This window comes from Ovis aries, chromosome 2 (genome assembly GCF_016772045.2).
Source record: "Ovis aries strain OAR_USU_Benz2616 breed Rambouillet chromosome 2, ARS-UI_Ramb_v3.0, whole genome shotgun sequence".
NCBI classification, from domain to species: Eukaryota; Metazoa; Chordata; class Mammalia; order Artiodactyla; family Bovidae; genus Ovis; species Ovis aries.
Window position 1 is genome coordinate 241,031,835 of NC_056055.1, and position 19,867 is coordinate 241,051,701.

A 19,867-nucleotide genomic window follows, 5' to 3' on the forward strand; every position below is an offset into this window, starting at 1 on the left:
AGTTTCCTCCAAGTTTCATAGCATTTTGTTAAAAGAAGAATTTTTGACAGTAGTGTTTGCCTCACATTTACTCAAGGTTTATAGTTTACGAAGAGTGTTCACGTCATAACGAGAATCACTATAGGTACTGAGTTCCTACACCAGGGAGCTCAGTTAACCCCACAGATGGAAAAGCAGAGGCCCAGAGAGGTTAAGGGGCTTGCCTAAGGTCACACAGCCCAGGGAAAGGACAGGGTGGAAATGAACCCATGTCCATTTGGTTTCAGCCTGTGTTCCTCCTCTTCTTTGTCCTTACCTTCAGCCTGACTGAATGCATTCCAATCCACAGAAAAACTGAGTGAGAAAAAACACAAAACAAAGCAAAACCAGAGGCTTTTGCAGAAAACAGAGACTGGAATGCATATAAAAATAAACGCGTACGTTCAAGGGCACCCTCGGGTCCCCAAACAATGTGTTGTGTATAAGCTTCTTTCTATAACGATGCAGGTGGTAGAGGGTCCAGTGGGGCAGGTCGTCAGCGAGCAGAGGACTGACTTTCTAAGTTTTAGGACTGCACTGTCCAAACAGTGGCCAGGAAGCACTCACAGCTATTTAAATTTAATTACAATGAAGTGAAAAATTTAGTTCTTCAGTCGCATTTGCCACATTTTAAGAGCTCAAGATCTAGAACATTTCCATCATCACAGAAAGTTCTACTGTATAGCATTGTTCTAAGCCCCCATCGAGCCTGCTCCTGTCTTACCCTGACTGTCCTGGAGGGGGGGAGCCACAGTGCAGGGACGGACACCTATTCTAAGGCAGGTTCCTTTGTAGTCAAGGTACCTATAGTTGCCATCCCAACACCCAAGTCCCCCTACTTTACTCTGGAGAGGCGATAACACAAGGGAAGCAGACAAAGGCCAAAAACCAAAGGACTGACCGTTAACTGCTACTCAAGTGTGGCCCAAGGACTGGCAGCTTCAGTATCTCCTGGGAGCTCGTTAGAAACGCTCCATGCCAGACTCTCTGAATAAGAACCTGTGTTTTAACAAGACCCCCAGGTGATTCAGGTGCACATTTAAATTTGAGAAGCTGTGACTTAAGAGACAGGCTGAGCGGGATCAAAATATTGTCCCAAATATAGGAAACCAATCAGATATTTTTAGACACAAAAAAATAGCATCAGCACCCTGTTCCCTCAGTAGTGTGTGATTAACCATGAGTCACAGAGGGCTGAGCATCTCTGCACCACGTGATTAATCAGCATATTTCCTAGGTTAGGCCCCTTGGGAGAAGCTGGGGGGGAGCTGGCCCATTTCCCATCCCTAGCACCTTCTTAGACCAAGATGAGGTCACCTCTCCAAAGCAAAGAGAAGAGAGCTAAGACTCACATCCTGGGTCTCAGGGATGCTGCCTTTATATCAGATTTTCTATTTTTGCCTTTTCTTTCCAATGCGTCTAGCTTTGAACTTTGTAAATTACCAAAGACACAATGCACTATAAAAAGTCAGCCCGAACAAACACACAGTCCTTTAAAGGGATGCACCTGGCAAAGGACTGTGTCCCCACTTCCCGGGATGTGATGCCCCGCAGGCCCCAGTGCCTGGAGCCAGGTGCTAATGAAGCTTTCTGGGAAGGAACCAGCAACAAACTGATCCATGAAGAAAACAGGTGGAAGAGGTGGTGCCATCCCCCATGAGGGCAAAGATGAGGCTTAAAACGAGCCTGGCAGCACACTGCCCGCCTCCCCCCCACCCCCCGAGCTGGGGACGGAGAGGTCTGCTTCAGGAATGGTTCCAGAGCTCGGATTCCTCCTTCATTGCAGATGACTCACCCTTTTATTCCCCTCTCCTCTCAGCCTACCTTGGGTCTTACTTATTTTTATCCCCAGAACGGAGTTAAGTTGCCAAAGGGATGATATTTCTCCACCTGCAAGGGCCCTCCTGGAGGATGAATTTTAAAATATTCATTTTTACAACTTGCTCCCAGCGATAATGCAGAAGACAAGAATGCTGTGGGGAGGAGAGGGGGACAGCGACATGGGCCCAGCGGGGAAGCCTGGGGCCTAGGGGAACTGCTAAGTGGCTCTGCCATGAGAGACACCCCAGGAACTGACTCCAAGGGGTTGGACCGGGAGAAAGGGGAAGGGGCCAGTGTGCTTTCATAACTCTCTTTGTAATGCTGAGAAGAATTGAAGCCATAACTAAGAACAGTCCTGCTGGTTTTGCCTTGTCGGCAGACAGCTGTGTCGTTTTGGTAGCAAACCTCATTTTTTCTCCAGGGAACAGCCTGTCGCCCATTGCATGGGGTCTTGGTGGGTCTGTCGGTCAAGATGCCTTGCCCTCCCCTTGGCTGGGGGCACGTGATCCAGGTCAGGCTGTTTGGAAGCTCGCGTCCTTGAAGGGACACACAGTAGAATCTGGAGCAAATATTTGGATTCACCCATCCTGGTGGTGGTGCCTGGGGAGGCTGCCCCCTGATTCTTGCAACCTGGACCCCTGGCAATATCTTCTTTCCTGTCCTTCTTGAGGTCTGGCTGTTCTCTCCTGAGCCACTCCGAGGCATTCTAATACCGTATTGTTATTATTAATTTTTTTGTGTGTAAGTTAGAGTTGGTTTCTATTATTTGTAGCTAAGAATCGGAACTGACACAAACCCAAATGCCCAGCAATCGGGGCTTAAGAGCATGATACAGCCCACGATGGAGTACTACACACCAGGTACAGCAAGGAGACACAGGCACAGAAAAGATGTTTACAACATATAGTTTAGTGCAGAGCAGATTCTAATAAAACAGGATGCCATAGTAGGATACAATGCTTGCAAAATACACTCTGTACCGTCATAGAAAAAGGTCTGGAAAAAAATATAACATTATTCTGATGCTGGGAAAGACTGACAGCAAAAAGGAGGGGGCAGCAGAGGATGAGAGGATTAGATCGCATCACTGACTCAAAGGACGTGAATTCGAGCAAACTCCAGGAGATAGTGGAGGACAGGGGAGCCTGGCGGGCTGCAGTCCATGGGGTCTCAGAGTTACATGACTTAGTAACTGAACGACAACATTTATTCTGGAGGGTAGGAAGGAGAATGATTTTTCTTTCAGCTTACCATAAAGATATGCCTAACCATTCTATAATATTTGTATAATGACTCTTCTGTTTTGCTTTTTAAAAAATGGGCCCAAGCCGGTGACACGTTCTTGGTGCCTGTCAAGAGCGATTTGCTGGGTTCAGGCAGCAACTTATTTACCAAATGCCAGGGTTCCTGCTACAGCCACAGCTTCCCTGTAGCTCTGACTACTGTTAAGAAGATGCTGGAAATGTCTGAGTCTCCACAACAGGAAGCAGCATCTCCCACAGCCTCAGGGCACCAGCCACATTCTGCTGATGAGAACCTTATAAGGTGGAGGATCCACCGTCCACTTGGTGGAAAAGAGAGGTTCAGAAAGACAGGAGACCTGCCCAGGTCCCCCCATTTGGGGTTTAAAGCCAAGTCACCTGGCCCAGGGCCTCAGCCTCCCAGGGTGCTACTCAAGTTCATTAACAGCCAGAATGAAGTGGCTGAGCCTGGAGATGGACTCTATCCTGTGAAGTCAGCTGTGTGGACACGCTGCCGAGGGGTGAGGGTGAGTGAGGAGACACTCTCCCCTAGCTGTTGGGGCCTGAACTCTTTGTCCTATAGAATGGCAGCCTCCCAGGGGTGGCGGTCAGGGGGAGAGCAGATCTGTGGGACACGCTTCCCTTCCAAGTCTCAGCTTGAAGGTCATCTGCTCACAGAGGCTCTCCTTGACTGCTCCTCTAAGGTCGGTCTGAGCCTGCTTGTCTCCTCTGGAGCATTTCAGGGAACTTTTGCTCATTCTGCTCCACGGTCTGTGTCCCCCTGCTTGACTATATGCTCCCTGAGGAAGAGGCTTCTGACTGTTCCACTCACAGTCGTGTCCCCGTGTCTGGCCCCCTGCAGACACTCAGCAAGTAGCTGCAGAATGATGGAATAAATGAAGGCTGGATGCGGGTGGCGAGCAAACCATAGGGGCTGGTCTCACCTCTGCCTTCATTGGCTGTGTGACCTCAGGCATGTTGCTGCCCCTCTCTGGGTCTCTTCCAAGCCGTGATGTTTAATTTCATGTATAAATATCCAACTTCATTGAAAAGGTTGGCCTCATCCTTGCTGAATATCTTAGGACTGATGTAAGGGAAGGTAACAGAAGTTGGCATCTTTACTAAATTATACTTTAAATCAACTGCTGGTTGACTTCTCTTTCTGATGATAACATTGCAGTGGTTTCCCCAGGAGTCACTGATGTGCAATGAACCCAATTGTATTTCTTATTCAATAAACTCTTTTATTGTAACTTTACAGATTTTTCCATTACAGTAATGAAAACAGCACTAGTGATTCATAACTGGACCAAATCAAAGGGGAACTCTTCCTCAAATTATAAGGTAAATGACACATAATTGAACATAGAGTAAATGTTGGGCAAAAGGAATTCAAAATATAGAAGATGGGGTCACGATTTTGTGTGTGTGTGTGTGAGTGCAAACACTTTAAGGGTTAGTTTATCAGGATGATAGCATTTTTGAAAGCACATGATTTTGAAAACTATATTTATAATCTGCGATAAAACTCAACTGTAGAGAAAAGGCAAAATCAAGCAAAACTCAATAAACCGCCAAAACGAAAGGAAGGGAATCAAATCCACGAGGCTGCAATGCAAACCTCCGGTGCTTTGGCCCTGGAACGGCGAGAGAGCAGGTTTCACAGAACTTCTCTGTGGAAAGGAATGTCTGGGCCTGGTGTGACATCTCCGCGTCTCCAAGTCCTGTCTCCTCACAGAGGAAAAGAAGTCGCTCGTCCAACACATTGGCTGGGTCTGCCGGGCAGGGGCCCACGTTCCCAATCCGTTTGAGAACACCCCCAAATCCAGAAGAGGTGACCCGGGAGCGGCAGGGATCCGGGTGGGCGTCAGCCCCCGCCCCAGCCGGAGCTGTCCGAGTGGTTCACGGGGAGCGGGTGGGCCTCCGTGTTGAACACCCAGTCTTCCAGGGAGAGCATGTCATCTTCAGAGAACAGAAGATAGAGATACCTGTGCCCAGCGGGAGGGAGCAAGACAGCCTGTCAGTGCCCTGGGGAAGGGGGATCTACTGGGAACAGAGCTCAGGCTGAAGCAGTTCACTTCTCACACAGCTAATGCGTGGAGTCCGGCCCACCTCACTCTGTGTGGAGAAACTGGCCTGGCCCAGGGCCCCCGCCCCGAGTGGGATAACCTCCTGGCTCCCAAGCCCCCATCCCTCTTGGGCGCCCTCCTGGGACAGCAGAGCCTGACTGCTGGTGATGGTGGAGCTGCCCCTCCCGCCTGCTCCCCTGCCTCCCTAAGAAAAGATGGAGCTGCCTTCCGGGAAGAACACCGGCCAAGCCCCCAACTCACTTTAGAGTCTCCGCCAGAAAGAACGTCTGCTGCTTGTTGTCGTGGTTGGGGACCTTACTGTATACATCCTGGATCCCGGAGAACCCAGCTTCCGTCCGACAGTATTTCTCCAAGGCCTGAAGGAATGGAAGGCAGACTTGATGTAGGGAGAAGAGAGGTCTCCCCAAGACCCACGCCTGCCCAGCTCTTTAGCAGGCATGTGCGCCCCCCCGCCCCCGCCCCCGCTTCGGCTGGAGGGAGCTCTGCATCCATCCAGGAATCTTCTGGAGTCCCCACCCCTGCCTCTGACACCTGCCCCAAAGAGGGGAAGGATTGGAGGAGTAGAACCCAGAGAGGGGGAAGCCCAGGGCTGGGCTGGTTTGGGGAAAGGAGGCAGGTGAGCTGGCAGCTGCTCCCGTTGGAGAGGAGCGATCGACAGCCACCCATCCAGGCTTCAGGGTCAGAAGGCAGTGACCCTGTGTGTGCTGGGCTGCCTCTGGCTGCCGCCCTGTGTTTGCCCCTCCAAGTCTGCTGACACTACTAGGCACTCAGCCATCTTCACAAGCTTCGGGCCTGCTTCTGCCCGGCTGCAACCCAACCCTGACCTTTTGCACTCTCAGCCTTAGCCAGGTGCCAGCCTGGCTGGCCCTTCCTCTGGGCTTTGGACCCTGGCTGGGAATGGCCAGGGGCCCCTGCCATCACCCCAGCGCCCCCACCACTCACCATCACCACTTCCCAGCCCCACTCCCTGTAGATGGGGCTGTGGGTCTGCCGCCACAGGTACATGTAGCTCTCCACCACTTCTGGCCGCAGGATATAGTAGCTCTCGCTGGTCTGCGTGGCCACGGCCTCTCTGCCCGAGTTAAACCAGAAGGCCTCGGGCCCCAGCTTGGTATCTGTGGGGAAAGGACCAACCAGGGAGCCTGGGTTAGACCTCCCACCTCCTTGCTCTTCAGGGCCCTGCTGCCCCAGGACAGATGGAAGCCTCTGGAAGCCCTGGCCAGGACTGGTTGGTGATGGATTGGCATGGGCTGGCCTGTCTGATTTGCCCGATAAGCTGCCTGGCAGAGGTATAGCTCCCCTCTTGGCCCAAGCTGGCCAAAGCAAAAACCTTAGGCCTCGAAACTTTGGCAGTTTTAGACCCTGAGAATTCAGATGAACATCCCGGCAGTTCAGGGAGACAAAAGGTTTGGGTGGTGTGCCCCTCACTGCGTATTTTGAGACCTTAGTCCTGCTAAGATGTGAACCGGAGCTCAGCCAAGAAAGGGTTGCAGGTTTAAGCGCATTTGGGAACAGTGGGTTAAAACCAAGCAAAAGTCTCTTTTCTGTCGACCCTTCTTTAACTTGCTAAAGCAATGATGCTTCTCCACTGCCTGACCCCCACTCCCCACTCCCCCCCACCTTCCCTGGGAACCGCTTCTGACACTTTCCAGAACCGCCCTTCCAGAACTGACGGTTTGGGAGACTGCTGAGGCAGAGATGAGGGAAGATTTGCCCAGAAGGCACACGTACTCGGGCAGGGGGAGCTGCATAACGACGGCCTGCTGAGCTCGGGGTTTGCTGTCTCGGGGTTTTGCTGTCTCGGGGTTTGCTGTCTCGGGGTTTTGCTGTCTCGGGGTTTGCTGTCTCGGGGGTTTGCTGTCTTGGGGTTTGCTGTCTCGGGGGTTTGCTGTCTCGGGGTTTTGCTGTCTCGGGGTTTGCTGTCTCGGGGTTTGCTGTCCTGTCTGGTTTTGGTCAGTTTGCTGCCGTCCCGTTGTCCTGTAACTACCCCTGCAGCCACCATGGATGAGCCCCAGGGCGGGGCTGGGCGCTCACGTCCATCTACTTCAATCCTTAGAAGAAATGTTGCCTTGGTTAAGGCAGATGTCACCTGCCTCTCACGCACGTGGAAACTGAGGATCAGAGAGACTATGTGCTTTGTCCCAGGTAACACAGCAAGCTGTGGCTGGGCCGGGGTGTGACCCTGGATCTGTCTGACGCCCTTTCCCCAGGCTGTCCTCTCTTTCTCTTCTGGGTCCGACTGTCTAGGTCCAAAATCTAGGGAACGTAGGTCAGATCATCTTCCCTTTAATGCCTGCCCATCCGGTCCGGTCAGCGGAGGGCCCAGCTCTGGTCCTAACGTGGCCCTCCCCTCCTCCCCTGAGGGCTCAGGACCCCTAGATGCTCTGGGCTGCTTTTTCTCAGGGACAGATTGGAGCTTTGCAGGACATCCTACTCATTCATGGAGGGCTTCACGGAAGGGGAATTAGGCAGACCCTGGCCCCTCCAAGTCTCTCAAGTGGCAGAGCTGCTCTTGGCCATCAGAACCCAGCCGTTTTGCCAGGCTGTTAACGGGGGGAGAGTGAGAGTGATTGCAGCAGCCATCCGTGGCGGAGTCGGGCTGGCTGCAACAACATGCTCTGTTAAGCGGACTGTCTTTTATGGTCTGGGCTGACTGTCCCCGACGAATAGCAAGTTTTTTGTCATTCCTGAGATGTCCTGTTTGTTTATGGTGCTCGCAGAGACAGCTCTTTGAAGGGAACTGAAGACCAGTTTTAAGGATCCACTGCGAATCACTGGCCTCCTGAATACAGCTCCAGGAGCTCTGGATTCCACTGTTGCGCTCACCTACTTGTTTTTGGTGGACTGTTAACAAACACCTCCCACAATGCTGGCTGAAGGTGCAGGCTGAATACTTCCCATGGGGCCTAGGAGACCTGTGTTATGTTCCCACTGAATAGATGAGAAAACAGAGGCCACCAGCTGGGTGAGTGGCAGACTGGTACTCAAGCCAGGATTTTTTTTTTTTTTTTTCACTGCAAATCTTGCATGGGTCCTCTCCTCCAACCAAGGCTGGGATTATGACTCAGAGCATTGGGTCCCTTTTGGGGTCCCGGGGTGGGGTGGCCTTGGGCTTTTTCTGAGGGGTACTGTTCAGAGAGGCAGCGTACAAGGTGGGGCTGGGCATCAGAAGACCTGGGTTCCAGCCCCACTGAGCTACTCAAGTGCAGTGTGGTTTTGGCTTAGCCACCGTTTCCCCACCTGTAAAATGAGGAGGTGGGTTCATGATCATTAACGGCGGCTTCTGAGTCTAATGTTTGGCAGTTCTGCCGTGAGGGCTGGTGGGGATGGTGCAGAAGCTCTTGAGCTTCCCGGGGGGTCTTGGATGAGAAGGTGATTATGGGGGTGGTGCCAGGAGGTGGTAAGACCCTCTAAATAGGATTCCAGGGAGGAAAGACAGGGTACGTTGCAGGGTAGGGGCTCAGGGAGAAGGAATTTGCTAGGCTCAGGAAGCGAACGTTTCCAGCTCTGTGCCCCTCATGTGGGAACCTGGCCGGGTCACCTCTGAGCCTCAGTTTCCTCATCTGTGCTGTGACGGTCAGTGATGGGTGTCGAGTGTTGAATGATACCCAGCACAGGCAAAGTGCTTAACACAACACCATGTTCCCTGTAACTGAGGACAGTTTCGGTGCGTGGCTAGCACACCCCTCATTCAAATTCTGCGTGGCCCCTAAGGCGAGGCATCGCTAAGTCCACGTGCTCCCTTCACTCACTGCCGCTCTGCTGGTCTTTCCGGCCTCTCCTGCTGCCCCTTCCCCTTGCAGGGTTACCTGAGCGGGCGTACGACTCGTGGCACGTCTTGGTGATCTGGGCTGCGAGCTCTCGGTAGTGGGCCCTCTTTTCTTCCTTGGCATCCTCAGCGCCGAGGGCGATCATGCCTCCGGAGAAACAGGCCAGGTGCCCCATCTTGTGGTCCAGGATCCCCCCTCGCCACTCCGCGATGTAGGTCAGCCCCCCGGGGGAGACATTCACCAAGTGGGTCTCTATCGCCTGGGAGCAAGGTGGGAATCGGGGCAGGGAAGAAGGGCAAGGGGGGCACAGAGAAGGGAAGGGGCAGGACGGAACGTGAACATTCTGGAGATGCAGCAAGCGCAAGATCTCCATCCCAGACAAAGGGGGCCTGCTGACCTTGGCTGGGGGTGGTCCCAGGCGGGGCTGGCAAGAGTTTCTGCCACTCACCCAGCTAAGACCTGCTGCTTGCTGGGGCGGGGTGGGAGGCTTAGGCACAAGGCAGCTTCCCCAGGGTGAGTCTGTTACACAGATTTTTAAAAATCCTTTATGTTCAAACATTTTTAGAAAAAAATCTTTAAAAATTATTATTATTCTCCATTATATCCTCTGTCTCCCACACTGCAGGCAGATTCTTTACCAGCTGAGCCACAAGGGAAGCCCATATCCTCTGATAAGGAATCTTAACCTGAAGCCTGGATGGCCTGCGAATGGTCTTGAGAGGGTCCAGAGTTCCCCTAATATTGTATGTGACACTTTAGAGCATTTTCCAGGGAAGAGAATCAGTTATATTTGATCAGGTTCTCAAAAGGGACCACAGACAATAAGAGCTTCCCCCTACAAGCCCTTATCAGAGGCTTCCTCACTTAATGCCCACAATAAGCCAGGCACAGGGGTCGAGTGGCTTGTCCCAGGTCTCCCACCACACCAGGATCAGGACAAGGACGCCCACATGCCCACGTGTGATTCCTTCCATGACCTGAAAGCTGCTCCTCTTGGTGACAAGGGGCTTTCAGAGTCCCTCCTTGCTCCCCCAAGAGGTGATGCTGTTGGGGAAAGACTCCTAGGATATTGGGGGGGTGTAGGTGTCAGGCCATCACACCCCCGACTTCCTGCTGTTAGTCCCTGGGACTCCAGGAGCCCTGGCGACGGCGGTGATGGTGGCAGCCACCCATATGGTGCAGGCCTACACTTGATGGGTCCTGCTGCAGGGTAGAGCCTCAGGGCCTGGCCAGGCGTCTGCCTCCACTGGTCCCCTCCACTCTGTTCTCTGGGGTGGGATGGGGGGCTCTGTACTCTGTAAATAGCAAACGTGCTTTCATCTTGGGCCTCTGTAATGCCTTCCCATGGCTTCCAAGCACCCTCAGACAAAAGTCCAGCAGGGCCTCCGACTCCGTGATCTGCACCCTGAGGCTTAACCCAATGCCAGGGACATGGCTCCCAGGTGTAGACTCCGGGTCAAACCGCATCTCCACCAGCCCCCAGCTGTGTGACACTGGGCAGGTTCTCTGTTCTCTCTGTGCCTCAATTTCCTCATGTATAAAACCAGGGTGAGAGCATGAACTGCTTCACAGGGTTATGAGGGTCCAGTGTGACGAGTCTGCAGAGCTTAGCATGTTTCTGTGCAGAGAGGCCTTAATAAAGAGGCTTGCTACCTCCAACTCTGCCGCTTCCTTGGTGAGAATACCCCTGTCAAAACCACGGCAGCCCCATCACTCTACGACCCTGTTAGCTCTCTATGTGGTGCTGGCCTCACGTGCCTGCTCCTATTTGTATATGATTCTATGGGATACCTGCCTCCATCCCAGGACCCTGAGTACCAGGTGATGGCAGAAGTCACCATCGTCAAGCACCAGCCAGTGGCTGGCACGGGGGAGGTCCTGAGGCAACATTTGTTCCTTGATCTGTTTTTCCTTGCCAGGAAAAGCAGAGAGGCTGGCAATTATGACTCCTCTCCAGTCTGCCCTCCGGCCTCCCCCACTCCCTCCCTCCCTCCCCTTCCCTGGCCCTGGCCACACCTGTGCCCCCTCCCAGCCTCCAGGACATTTTGTGAGTGCCCTCAGTGCCAGCGCTGTGCTCCATGCAGGGGATACAGCCCAGAAGATGGGCCTGGGCTGCAGGGAGCTCACCGGTGGGCACAGAGGCTTCCCAACAAAAGCAAATACACCTGAGAATCATAACTTGTGATCAACATTTGAATAAAACAAGTTAAGGGGATGAGACAGAAAAAAGCTTGGGGAGGGGGGTGGTCCTACGCGGCAGAGTGAGGTCAGAGATGGCTTCAACGCTGGTGACCTCCACCGAGACCTTTTTTTCCTGCCTTGGGCTTTGTTGCAACTGCTGTTTCTCCCGTAAGCTCCAGCCCCAGCTTGCTACCTCCAACTCTGCCGCTTCCTTGGTGAGAATACCCCAGTGGAAACCACGGCGGTCGTGTTACCCTATGACCCTGTTATCTCTCTATGCTGTGCTGGCCCCACTTGCCTGCTCCTATCCGTATACGTTTCAATGGGACGTCTGCCTCTATGCCAGGACTCTGAGTGCCAGGCGACAGCAGAAGCCACCACCATCAACCACCAGCCAGTGGCTGGCACAGGGGAGGTGCTCAGACATTTGTTCCTTGATCTGTTTTTCTTTTGCCCTCAGCTGTCAGGCCCAGGCTGGTGGGCTGGCACAGGACCCTCGCTGAGCAGCAGATGGGGAAGCTCCGATGATGTGACTGATGTGCCAGGGCACTGCTCTCCTTGGGAGGCGCACTGGGGTGACCTGCAGGGCTGCGGGGCCCTGACGGGGCAGAGCTGGGTCCACCGCAGCTGCTCTGTGGCACTAAGCACGTTGGAGCGGGGAGCGGTGGCAGGGCTAGTCCTGGGTGCAGAACCCTGGTTCAGTTACCCACTGTCAACAGTTGGGAGAGAACTCAGACATGAAGGGAGATCCTAGGAAGCTTCGCACTGCAGCTGGAAATCGGCACCTTTAAAACTGTCTCCCATCGGTTAACTTCTGTTTGGGGTTAATGGGGCTTCCCAGGTGGCTCCGAGGGTGAAGAATCTGCCAGCAATGTGGGAGACCTGGGATCAATCCCTGGGTTGTGAAGATCCCCTGGAGAAGGGAATGGCTACTCACTACAGTATTCTGGTCTGGAGAATTTCATGGACAGAGGAGCCTGGCAGGCTACAGTCTGTGGGGTCATAAAGAGTTGGACGTGATGGAGTGACTAACACTTTCACTTTCACCACGCTATGTAGCTGTGGTAAAGAGTGAAAAGATAGGCCAGTCTCAGTCTGACGATATAACTGAGACAAGCAAATGTAAAGGTGAAAAAGCAAACCCCAAAGCTTTCTAAAACCCTAAGCAAGACAAGACACAGCACAGTCTGGCAACTGACCTGTAGAAAGGCTAAAATCATAGCAAGAGACAGAGTAGAGAGCTGAGTTTGAACCGCAGCTCTGCAGTTTGACAGCTGCATGACTTTGGGCAAGTTGCTTTACTTTTCTGAAGACTCTCTTTCTGTAAAATGGGAACAATACTTCCTGGCTGGTTACGAAGCTGCTCAAAGACTCTGGCTAAGCACTGGCACTGACGGTTCCTTCCTTCGCCTCCTGGAGGGTACCCTGTCTGCACTCTCCTGAGGGGGCTGTCAGACCAGCCAGGATCCTCTGTGATTGGGCAGCTGGTAAGTGGAGGGTCTGGAGTCAGTGAGACCTGTGTTTGAGCCCTGGCTGTGACACTTGCTGCTGGGGGCCTTGGGCCTTTCTTTTTTTAAAAATTAATTTATTTTTTAATTGAAGGGTAACTGCTTTACAGAATTTTGTTGTTTTCTGCCAAATATCAACATGAATCAGCCATAGGTATACATACGTGCCATCCCTCTTGAACCTCCCATCTCCCTCCCCTCTAGGTTGTTACAGGGCCCCTGTTTGAGTTCTCTGAATCATACAGCAAATTCCCATTGGCTATCTATTTTACATACGGTAATGTAAAGTAATGCTCAAATTTTGAGCTAGCAAAATTGAGCTAGCAAAGTAAAATTTTGCTAAGTAAAGTGAAGTAAAATTTAATTTGGTAAAAAAGGAAAATTTAGAAAAAAATTGAGCTAGCAAAGTAATGCTCAAAATTCTCCAAGCCAGGCTTCAACAGTATGTGAACTGTGAAATTCCAGATGTTCAAGCTGGATTTAGAAAAGGCAGAGGAACCAGAGATCAAATTGCCAACATCCACTGGATCATGGAAAAGCAAGAGAGTTCCAGAAAAACATCTATTTCTGCTTTTTGACTATACCAAAGCCTTTGACTGGGTGGATCACAACAAACTGTGGAAAATTCTGAAAGAGATGGGAATACCAGACCACCTGACCTGCCTCTTGAGAAATCCGTATGCAGGTCAGGAAGCAACAGTTAGAACTGGACATGGAACAACAGACTGGTTCCAAATAGGGAAAGGAGTACATCAAGGCTGTATATTGTCACCCTGCTTATTTAACTTATATGCAGACTACACCCTGAGAAACGCTGGGCTGGAAGAAGCACAAGCTGGAATCAAGATTGCAGGGAGAAATATCAATAACCTCAGATATGCAGATGATACCACTTATGGCAGAAAGTGAAGAGGAACTAAAGAGCCTCTTGATGAAAGTGAAAGAGGAGAGTGAAAAAGTTGGCCTAAACTTCAACATTCAGAAAACTAAGATCGTGGCATCTGGTCCCATCACTTCATGGCAAATAGATGGGGAAGCACTGGAAACAGTGGCAGACTTTATTTTTTGGGGGCTCCAAAATCACTGCAGATGGTGACTGCCACCATGAAATTAAAAGACGCTTGCTCTTTGGAAGGAAAGTTATGGCCAACTTAGACAGCATATTAAAAAGCAGAAACATTACTTTGTCAACAAAGGTCCATCTAGTCAAAGCTATGGTTTTTCCAGTTTTCACGTATGGATGTGAGAGTTGGACTATAAAGAAATCTGAGTGCCAAAGAATTGATGCTTTTGAACTGTGGTGTTGGAGAAGACTCTTGAGAGTCCCTTGGACTGCAAGGAGATCCAACCAGTCCATCCTAAAGGAGATCAGTCCTGAATATTCATTGGAAGGACTGATGCTGAAGCTGAAACCCCAATACTTTGGCCACCTAATGCAAAGAGCTGACTCATTGGAAAAGACCCTGATGTTGGAAAAGATTGAAGGCAGGAGAAGGGGACAATAGAGGATGAGATGGCTGGATGGCATCACTGACTCAATGGACATGAGTTTGAGTAGTCTCCGGGAGTTGGTGATGGACAGGGAAGCCTGGCGTGTTGCAGTCCATGGGGTTGCAAAGAGTCAGACACGACTGACCGAACTGAATGTAAGTTTCCATGTTACTCTTCCCATACATTTCACCCTCTCCTTCCTCCTCCAGACCTTGGGCCTTTCTAAGCCTCAGTTTCATTACCTGTAAGAAGGGCACTAAATAAGGCCAGGCACCCAGCACAGCTGCCTAGAGGAGACCACAAGGACAGAAACTCTCTGCTCTTCCTGTTGTGCCTCCTCTTGACCCCCAGGGGTGTGCCTGCCAGCCTGTCTGAACCCCCGCCCCCCATGCCCACCCTAGCAGGAAATTGGTCTGACCTGCACATTGGAGGCCTTGAGGCAGCTTTCACAGTAGTTGCCTGGGCCCCAACCCAGAGGTGATAAAGTAACCTTGTTGGGGTGCAGCCCGGGCACCAGGATTTTACAGCTCCTCAGGTGATTTTTAACATGCCAACAAGGTTGACAACCACCAGAACATTCTTCAAAGCCCCAAACTCGCCAGAGGCCCAGCCTTTACCCGGGGTCAGAGACACTGCAGGCTCTTCACTGGGGAGATCAAATGCCAGAGCAAAGCTGAGTTCTCTCCTGTTCAATCAAGTGTTTCTATAAAGCTCCCCGTTTGCTTAAATAATTCATGGCCATTTCTTCCCTTGAAGCCTCAGCTACAGTGTGCCCTGAGGGCTGGGAACCGGGCTGCTCGTTAAGTTTTCTGTTTATTCTGCAGGGAAGGCAGAAAGGGCCTCTCCAGGCAGCACTGCTGGACCTGACCGCTAATCCTTGACAGAGGCTGCAGCTGCAGCTCAGCCCGGAAACTTGGAGTGGATGAGGCTGAGCCAGACAGAGCTGGGACAGGAGTCCCGGGACCTGCTTCACGACTGAGGTCTTAGCGCTGGGGAGCTGGGCAGGGGAAATTCATTACTGAGCCTACAGTTTTAAGGGGTCCATGGCTTTGGAGGGCTGTTCCAGTGTGTTTCCTTGAAGGACTACTATTCCTGGCCAGATTCAAGTGATCAGAGCATTGTCAGATGTCATTCATCCACCCAATTGCTGCCTACACCCATTCATCCGCCTATATCCACCCACCCACCCATCCTTCCACTCACCCATCCACCCATCCATCCACCCACTCACACGCCTCTCCTCCCTGCCTTCCTCCCCACCTCCTTTTCTTCCATCCTTCCACCCACCTATCCACCCATTCAGTCATCCATCTGTCCTTCCTTCCCGCCCTCCCTCTATCCATTTATTTGCTCACAAGATAGTGATTGTATGCCCGCCCCTTAGGTACCAAGCACTGTTTTGGGAGTCAAGCACACAGTGAAAGAGTTGACAAGACCCTTGTACTAGACAGCTCAGGAAGAGAGACTGTAAACCAGAGAGCAAGTATCATACATAGGATCATTTTAGATGCTGACAAAGGTGAAGATGACGAATAATGAGCCTAAAGCATGTGAGAGAGAAAGAAGCCGGGGAAGGCTAATTCTATGGCCTTTGAGTTGATCAACAGGCAGGACCCAGCCACGTGAATGATATTCCAGGTAGGAGGGCAGCAGGTACCAAAGCTCTGAGGTGGGACTGAGCCGGTGTGCCCGAGGGAGGCTGGGGACCAGAGCTCAGAGGGCAAGGGGGAGAGAGAGAGGTCAGGGTGACTGGCAGGCCCAGGTCAGGGACTGTGGGCAAAGGCGAGAAGTCTGGTTTGTTCCAAGTGCTGAGCAGCTGTGCAGGGAGGAATATGCACTTAAAACTATTCGGGCTGCCTCGGAAGAACTGACTTAGAGTGGGGGGGTGAGCAAGGAATCCAGTTAGCTTCAACCAAGGAGGGAGCAGAATAGACCCAACCTGCTCAATGTACTTTATGAGGAAACTGAGGCCCGGAGCCTGCCTCTTGTTTTGTCGGGCTCAGAGGTGTCTTACCAGTGGGCTGCTGGGTTCCAACCCCCCCTTCAGAATAGCCCAGGCCACTGGCTGCCCATCAGTCCCACAGTCTCTGCCCCTTTGGCCCATCTGAGCCTAGCATCCTTGTTCACTCCATGCCACGTGAACAGACCAGCTGAGAGACAGTGGGGAGAGCCTGGCGGCTGGCTTTGGAGACTTGGTTTTAGCTGGAGTTCTGCCCGTTCTGTGCTGCGTGTCTTTGAGCCAGTACCTTTCCCTCTCTGGGCCCATAGGATGGGGTGCCCTGCTGAGGGAGGCCCCTCCCAGCTTGGATGTGCTAATTACGTCCCCTCTGGTTCAGCCGGAAGATGCGAGGGTCTTGCTTTGGCAGCCTCCCTTGGGGGCCCCTGTGTTCTCAGTTCTGACACAGCAGGAGCACAGACCCTGCGGTTTCTGAATCAGGCTGCCTGCTGCTTCCCCTGAGGCCTTGGAGAAATGACTTCATCATCTTCAGCCTGGGTTCTGCATTTGTAAAACGAGGGGGCTGACAGAGCCCTGATTTCAAGGTGTTTGAGAAGAGTCACAGACAGGGTGTGCAGAGCGACAGGCTGGGGAGGGGACAGTCTCAGGGTTCCTTTGGGCCCGCTCGCCGCTGGGGGCGGGAGTGGGCAGAGGTGCGTGGGGGGCAGGCTCTCAGTTCTCAGGGACCCTCGGGGAGCTGGCAGTGAGTGACCAAACCGCCCAGGCAGAGTCAGGCGCCTGTCTTACCTCCAAGGCTTCGTAGTACATCTCTTTTGCTTCCATATCTGTCTTGGCCGACATCAGCCAGGACTTGATCAAATATTCATAAAAACTGTCCCCGAGTCCTCCAACCGAGACGTGGTCTGTGAGGGGAGAGAGGACAGGAATATTATCTCCACCGGCCCCGGCCGCCCGCAGGACTCACCGGATGAGCTCGGTGGGGAGCGCGCATTTAATCCCCGGCCTTAGACACCCCAGCAGAACGGTTCAAGGGTGCTGGGAGAATGGCGTGGCCTGCGACTGGGGGCCACCGGGGCAGCTAGAGCTCGATGGCCCCACACAAAAGTGCCGGGGCTCCTCCGGCTGCCGTAAATCACGTCGTTTACCAGGCGGAGGACCGCAGGGCTGCTGGTTATTAGCTGTGAGTGAGTTGCATTTCTTTAAAAAGATAATCTGGTGGCAAGGAGTTCAGAGATGTTTTATTACCCGGTGCCAAACATGGTAATTAATGCTGGGCAGGTTCATAAAAGGCCACGGGAAGGAGGAACGAGAAGCTTAATTTAGTCGGTCACAGTGCAGAGCTATTCTGAAAAAGCCAGGTTTAAATGTAGCCAATTGGGATGAACGGAGTTCAAAGGAGCAGGGGGAGGGAAAACCGGGTTGGAGGACCCCTCCATCCGTCCTGGGGGAGCAGGACCTCCAGGCGAGGCTGGACGAGCAGGCGTCCCCATGCAGGGCAGCTCCAGGAGAGCGACAGCTGGCAGACGAGCTCTGAATTACAGAAGCGAGAGCGCACCTCACTCCCATTAACAGGCAACATCAAGGCCTTCAGTAGATACGACAAGGAGCGAACTGCGGTTCCTGGTTAAGCAGGGGGACAGAGAAAGGAAGGAAAGGGGCTGGATGAAGGCAGGGCGTGGGAAACGGGAAGAGGATTTTCAGCTCCTCTGGAGAAAGAGGAGGCTGAAAGAGAGAAGGGAGGGGAAGGGGGTAGAGGCAAGAGAAAGAAATAGAGAATATGGCAATAGCTACCCTCTTTCGAGGGTCTACTGTGGGCCAGAAGCTTTACTGTAGTATGTGTAACAGTCTTCCCAAGAGCCCTGTAAAGTAACCACCACAAACCCCATTGCCCAGATGGGAAAACTGAGAGTGAGTCTAAATAGCTCAGCCACCAAGCCAGTAGAGCTCCCACTTTCTGCAGCTTCACACAGTCAACCAAGAGACGGAGGCAAAGACGGAGAGAGAAAGGACGGACAGGTGTGAAGAGGGAGAGACCAGCAATGGGAGGAAAAGACAGATGGGAACCAGAAGAGGGGGCTTATAGGAGGCCCCACAGTAAACCAGCCCTGCCAGCCCCCTCCGGCCCCCTCCTTAAACAAATCCTGGTCCAGCAAGAGTTCAGGAAGGGGACAAGCACTTGGGAAAATGGGAACAGACCAGATAAAGCCTGGGGCTTAGGGAGGTATGGGAGGGGGCCAGTGTGGGCTGGACTTTGTTACCCGAAAAGACGGAACCAGCCTAGTGTCCCCCTCGGCCCCTCTCCCTGGGGAAGGACACAGCTGGGCAAGCACAGAGGTGGGCAGGGCTGTGCAGGAGACCCGTGCTGAGCAGAGGTTGGGGGAGGCTGGAGGTTGGACCAGGTCAGCCTCCACAGAAGGGGCTGTGGCTGGTGGCACAGAGGAGGGCCACGGTGACCTCCATGGTCATCTACTGGGCCTGCCTCTTCTCCACCGCCCCAAACGCTGCAGCTCCCCCCGCCACACTCTGTCTCACCTGCGATGACCCCTCTGCCGAGAAGACCTTTCCCCCCTGCCATGGCTCAGGCCCTCTCCCTGCTTCGCTCCACCTAGAAAGGCTTTCCTCTGCATCCCCACAGGGGGACCATGAGGAAGGAGGGAGATAAGGCAGCTGTGCCCTCTGGCCCGGTGCCCTCCTGCGGCAGGTGCTAGGTGACAGCGGCCCCCACCGTTGCTGGGCGCCGTACCGTCAGGATCTGTCTGTGGGTCTGCCTCCCCCGCTCAGCTGTGGGCTGTGTGGGGAGGGACCATGGGGGATTCGCAGCTGTGCCCAATGCCTCCACGGCACACAGCGGACGCCCCAGTGGGCCCTGAGTGAGAGACAGGTGAGCAGATTTGGGCGGTGCTGGGAAGGACCTTGAAGGCCACGCCAACGAGGCTGGACTTCATCATATGACTGCAGAGCGTGGGTGAGTGACGAGGTCCAGGGCTTCGCCTGGCAGGTGTGTGTGGGAGAGGGGAGCCAGGTAGCAGGTGTCCCACAGTTGTCTGAGACAGGACCCCCCCTTGGGATGTGCCTAGAGTTTCACAGGGCCTTGGCTGCAGTGCACAGTTCTCATCTGGAGGCCCTGCCGCTTTCTAGCCTCTCTGTGTGTGTGTGTGTGTGTGTGTGTGTGTGTGTGTGTGTGTGATGTGTGTGATGTGTGTGATGTATGTGGTGTGTGATGTGCGTGTAATGTGTGTAGGCGATGTGTGTGTGTGTGTGTGTGGTGTCTTCCCACACCAAGGGGCACAGGGGAAAAGTACAGGAGTGGGAATTAGAAACATTAGCTCAGGACAAGTCAGACCCCCGCCCTGGGGGGTCTCCGTCTCCCCCAGAAGATGGATTTGTAAAATGCAGATGGGAGCAAGAGTTTGTGTGCGTGAGTGGAGCTGGATTCTTCTGCTTCCTGACCATGTCAACAACACTCCCATCACACTCGGCAGCGGGAGGCGGCCACCCTACACGCCTGGGAATCGCCGGCAGGAAAGTAGCGTGAAGCTGGGGAGGCAGCCAGGCTGCAGCTGGCGGGCCGCTCATGCTCCTACGCCCACGGGGGAGAATCTGGGCTCGCCACATCCCTCCCACCAAGGACGGTGTGGGATTCAGGCGGTGGACAAGGAGGCCAAGCCACTCCAGGGGCCAAGCCGGAGGGCTGGCAGCTCTTCCAGCTCTGCTGCGGCCGGTCTCATCTTGGTGCTTGGTGCCAGCAGCAGCCTGGTGGACTTATCCTGGCTGCGACGTCCGAGGGGTG

General features: G+C 53.2%; 1 protein-coding gene across 4 annotated transcripts in view; it reads right to left on the minus strand.

Annotated features, from left to right (window-relative positions):
* Positions 1-2,728: 2,728 nt before the first annotated feature.
* The window catches only part of MAN1C1 (mannosidase alpha class 1C member 1), a 150,378-nt gene continuing 133,239 nt past the window's right edge, over positions 2,729-19,867 (minus strand). For all 4 annotated transcript variants that reach the window (XM_042244546.2, XM_012151753.5, XM_060411447.1 and 1 more), the window contains 5 exons: positions 16,864-16,979; positions 8,980-9,199; positions 6,113-6,285; positions 5,411-5,526; positions 2,729-5,068 (listed from right to left, as the gene is read on the minus strand). In XM_042244546.2, coding sequence (XP_042100480.1) covers positions 4,948-5,068; positions 5,411-5,526; positions 6,113-6,285; positions 8,980-9,199; positions 16,864-16,979 — 746 coding nt within the window. In that variant the 3' untranslated portion in view covers positions 2,729-4,947. The remainder of the gene's footprint in view (positions 5,069-5,410; positions 5,527-6,112; positions 6,286-8,979; positions 9,200-16,863; positions 16,980-19,867) is intronic.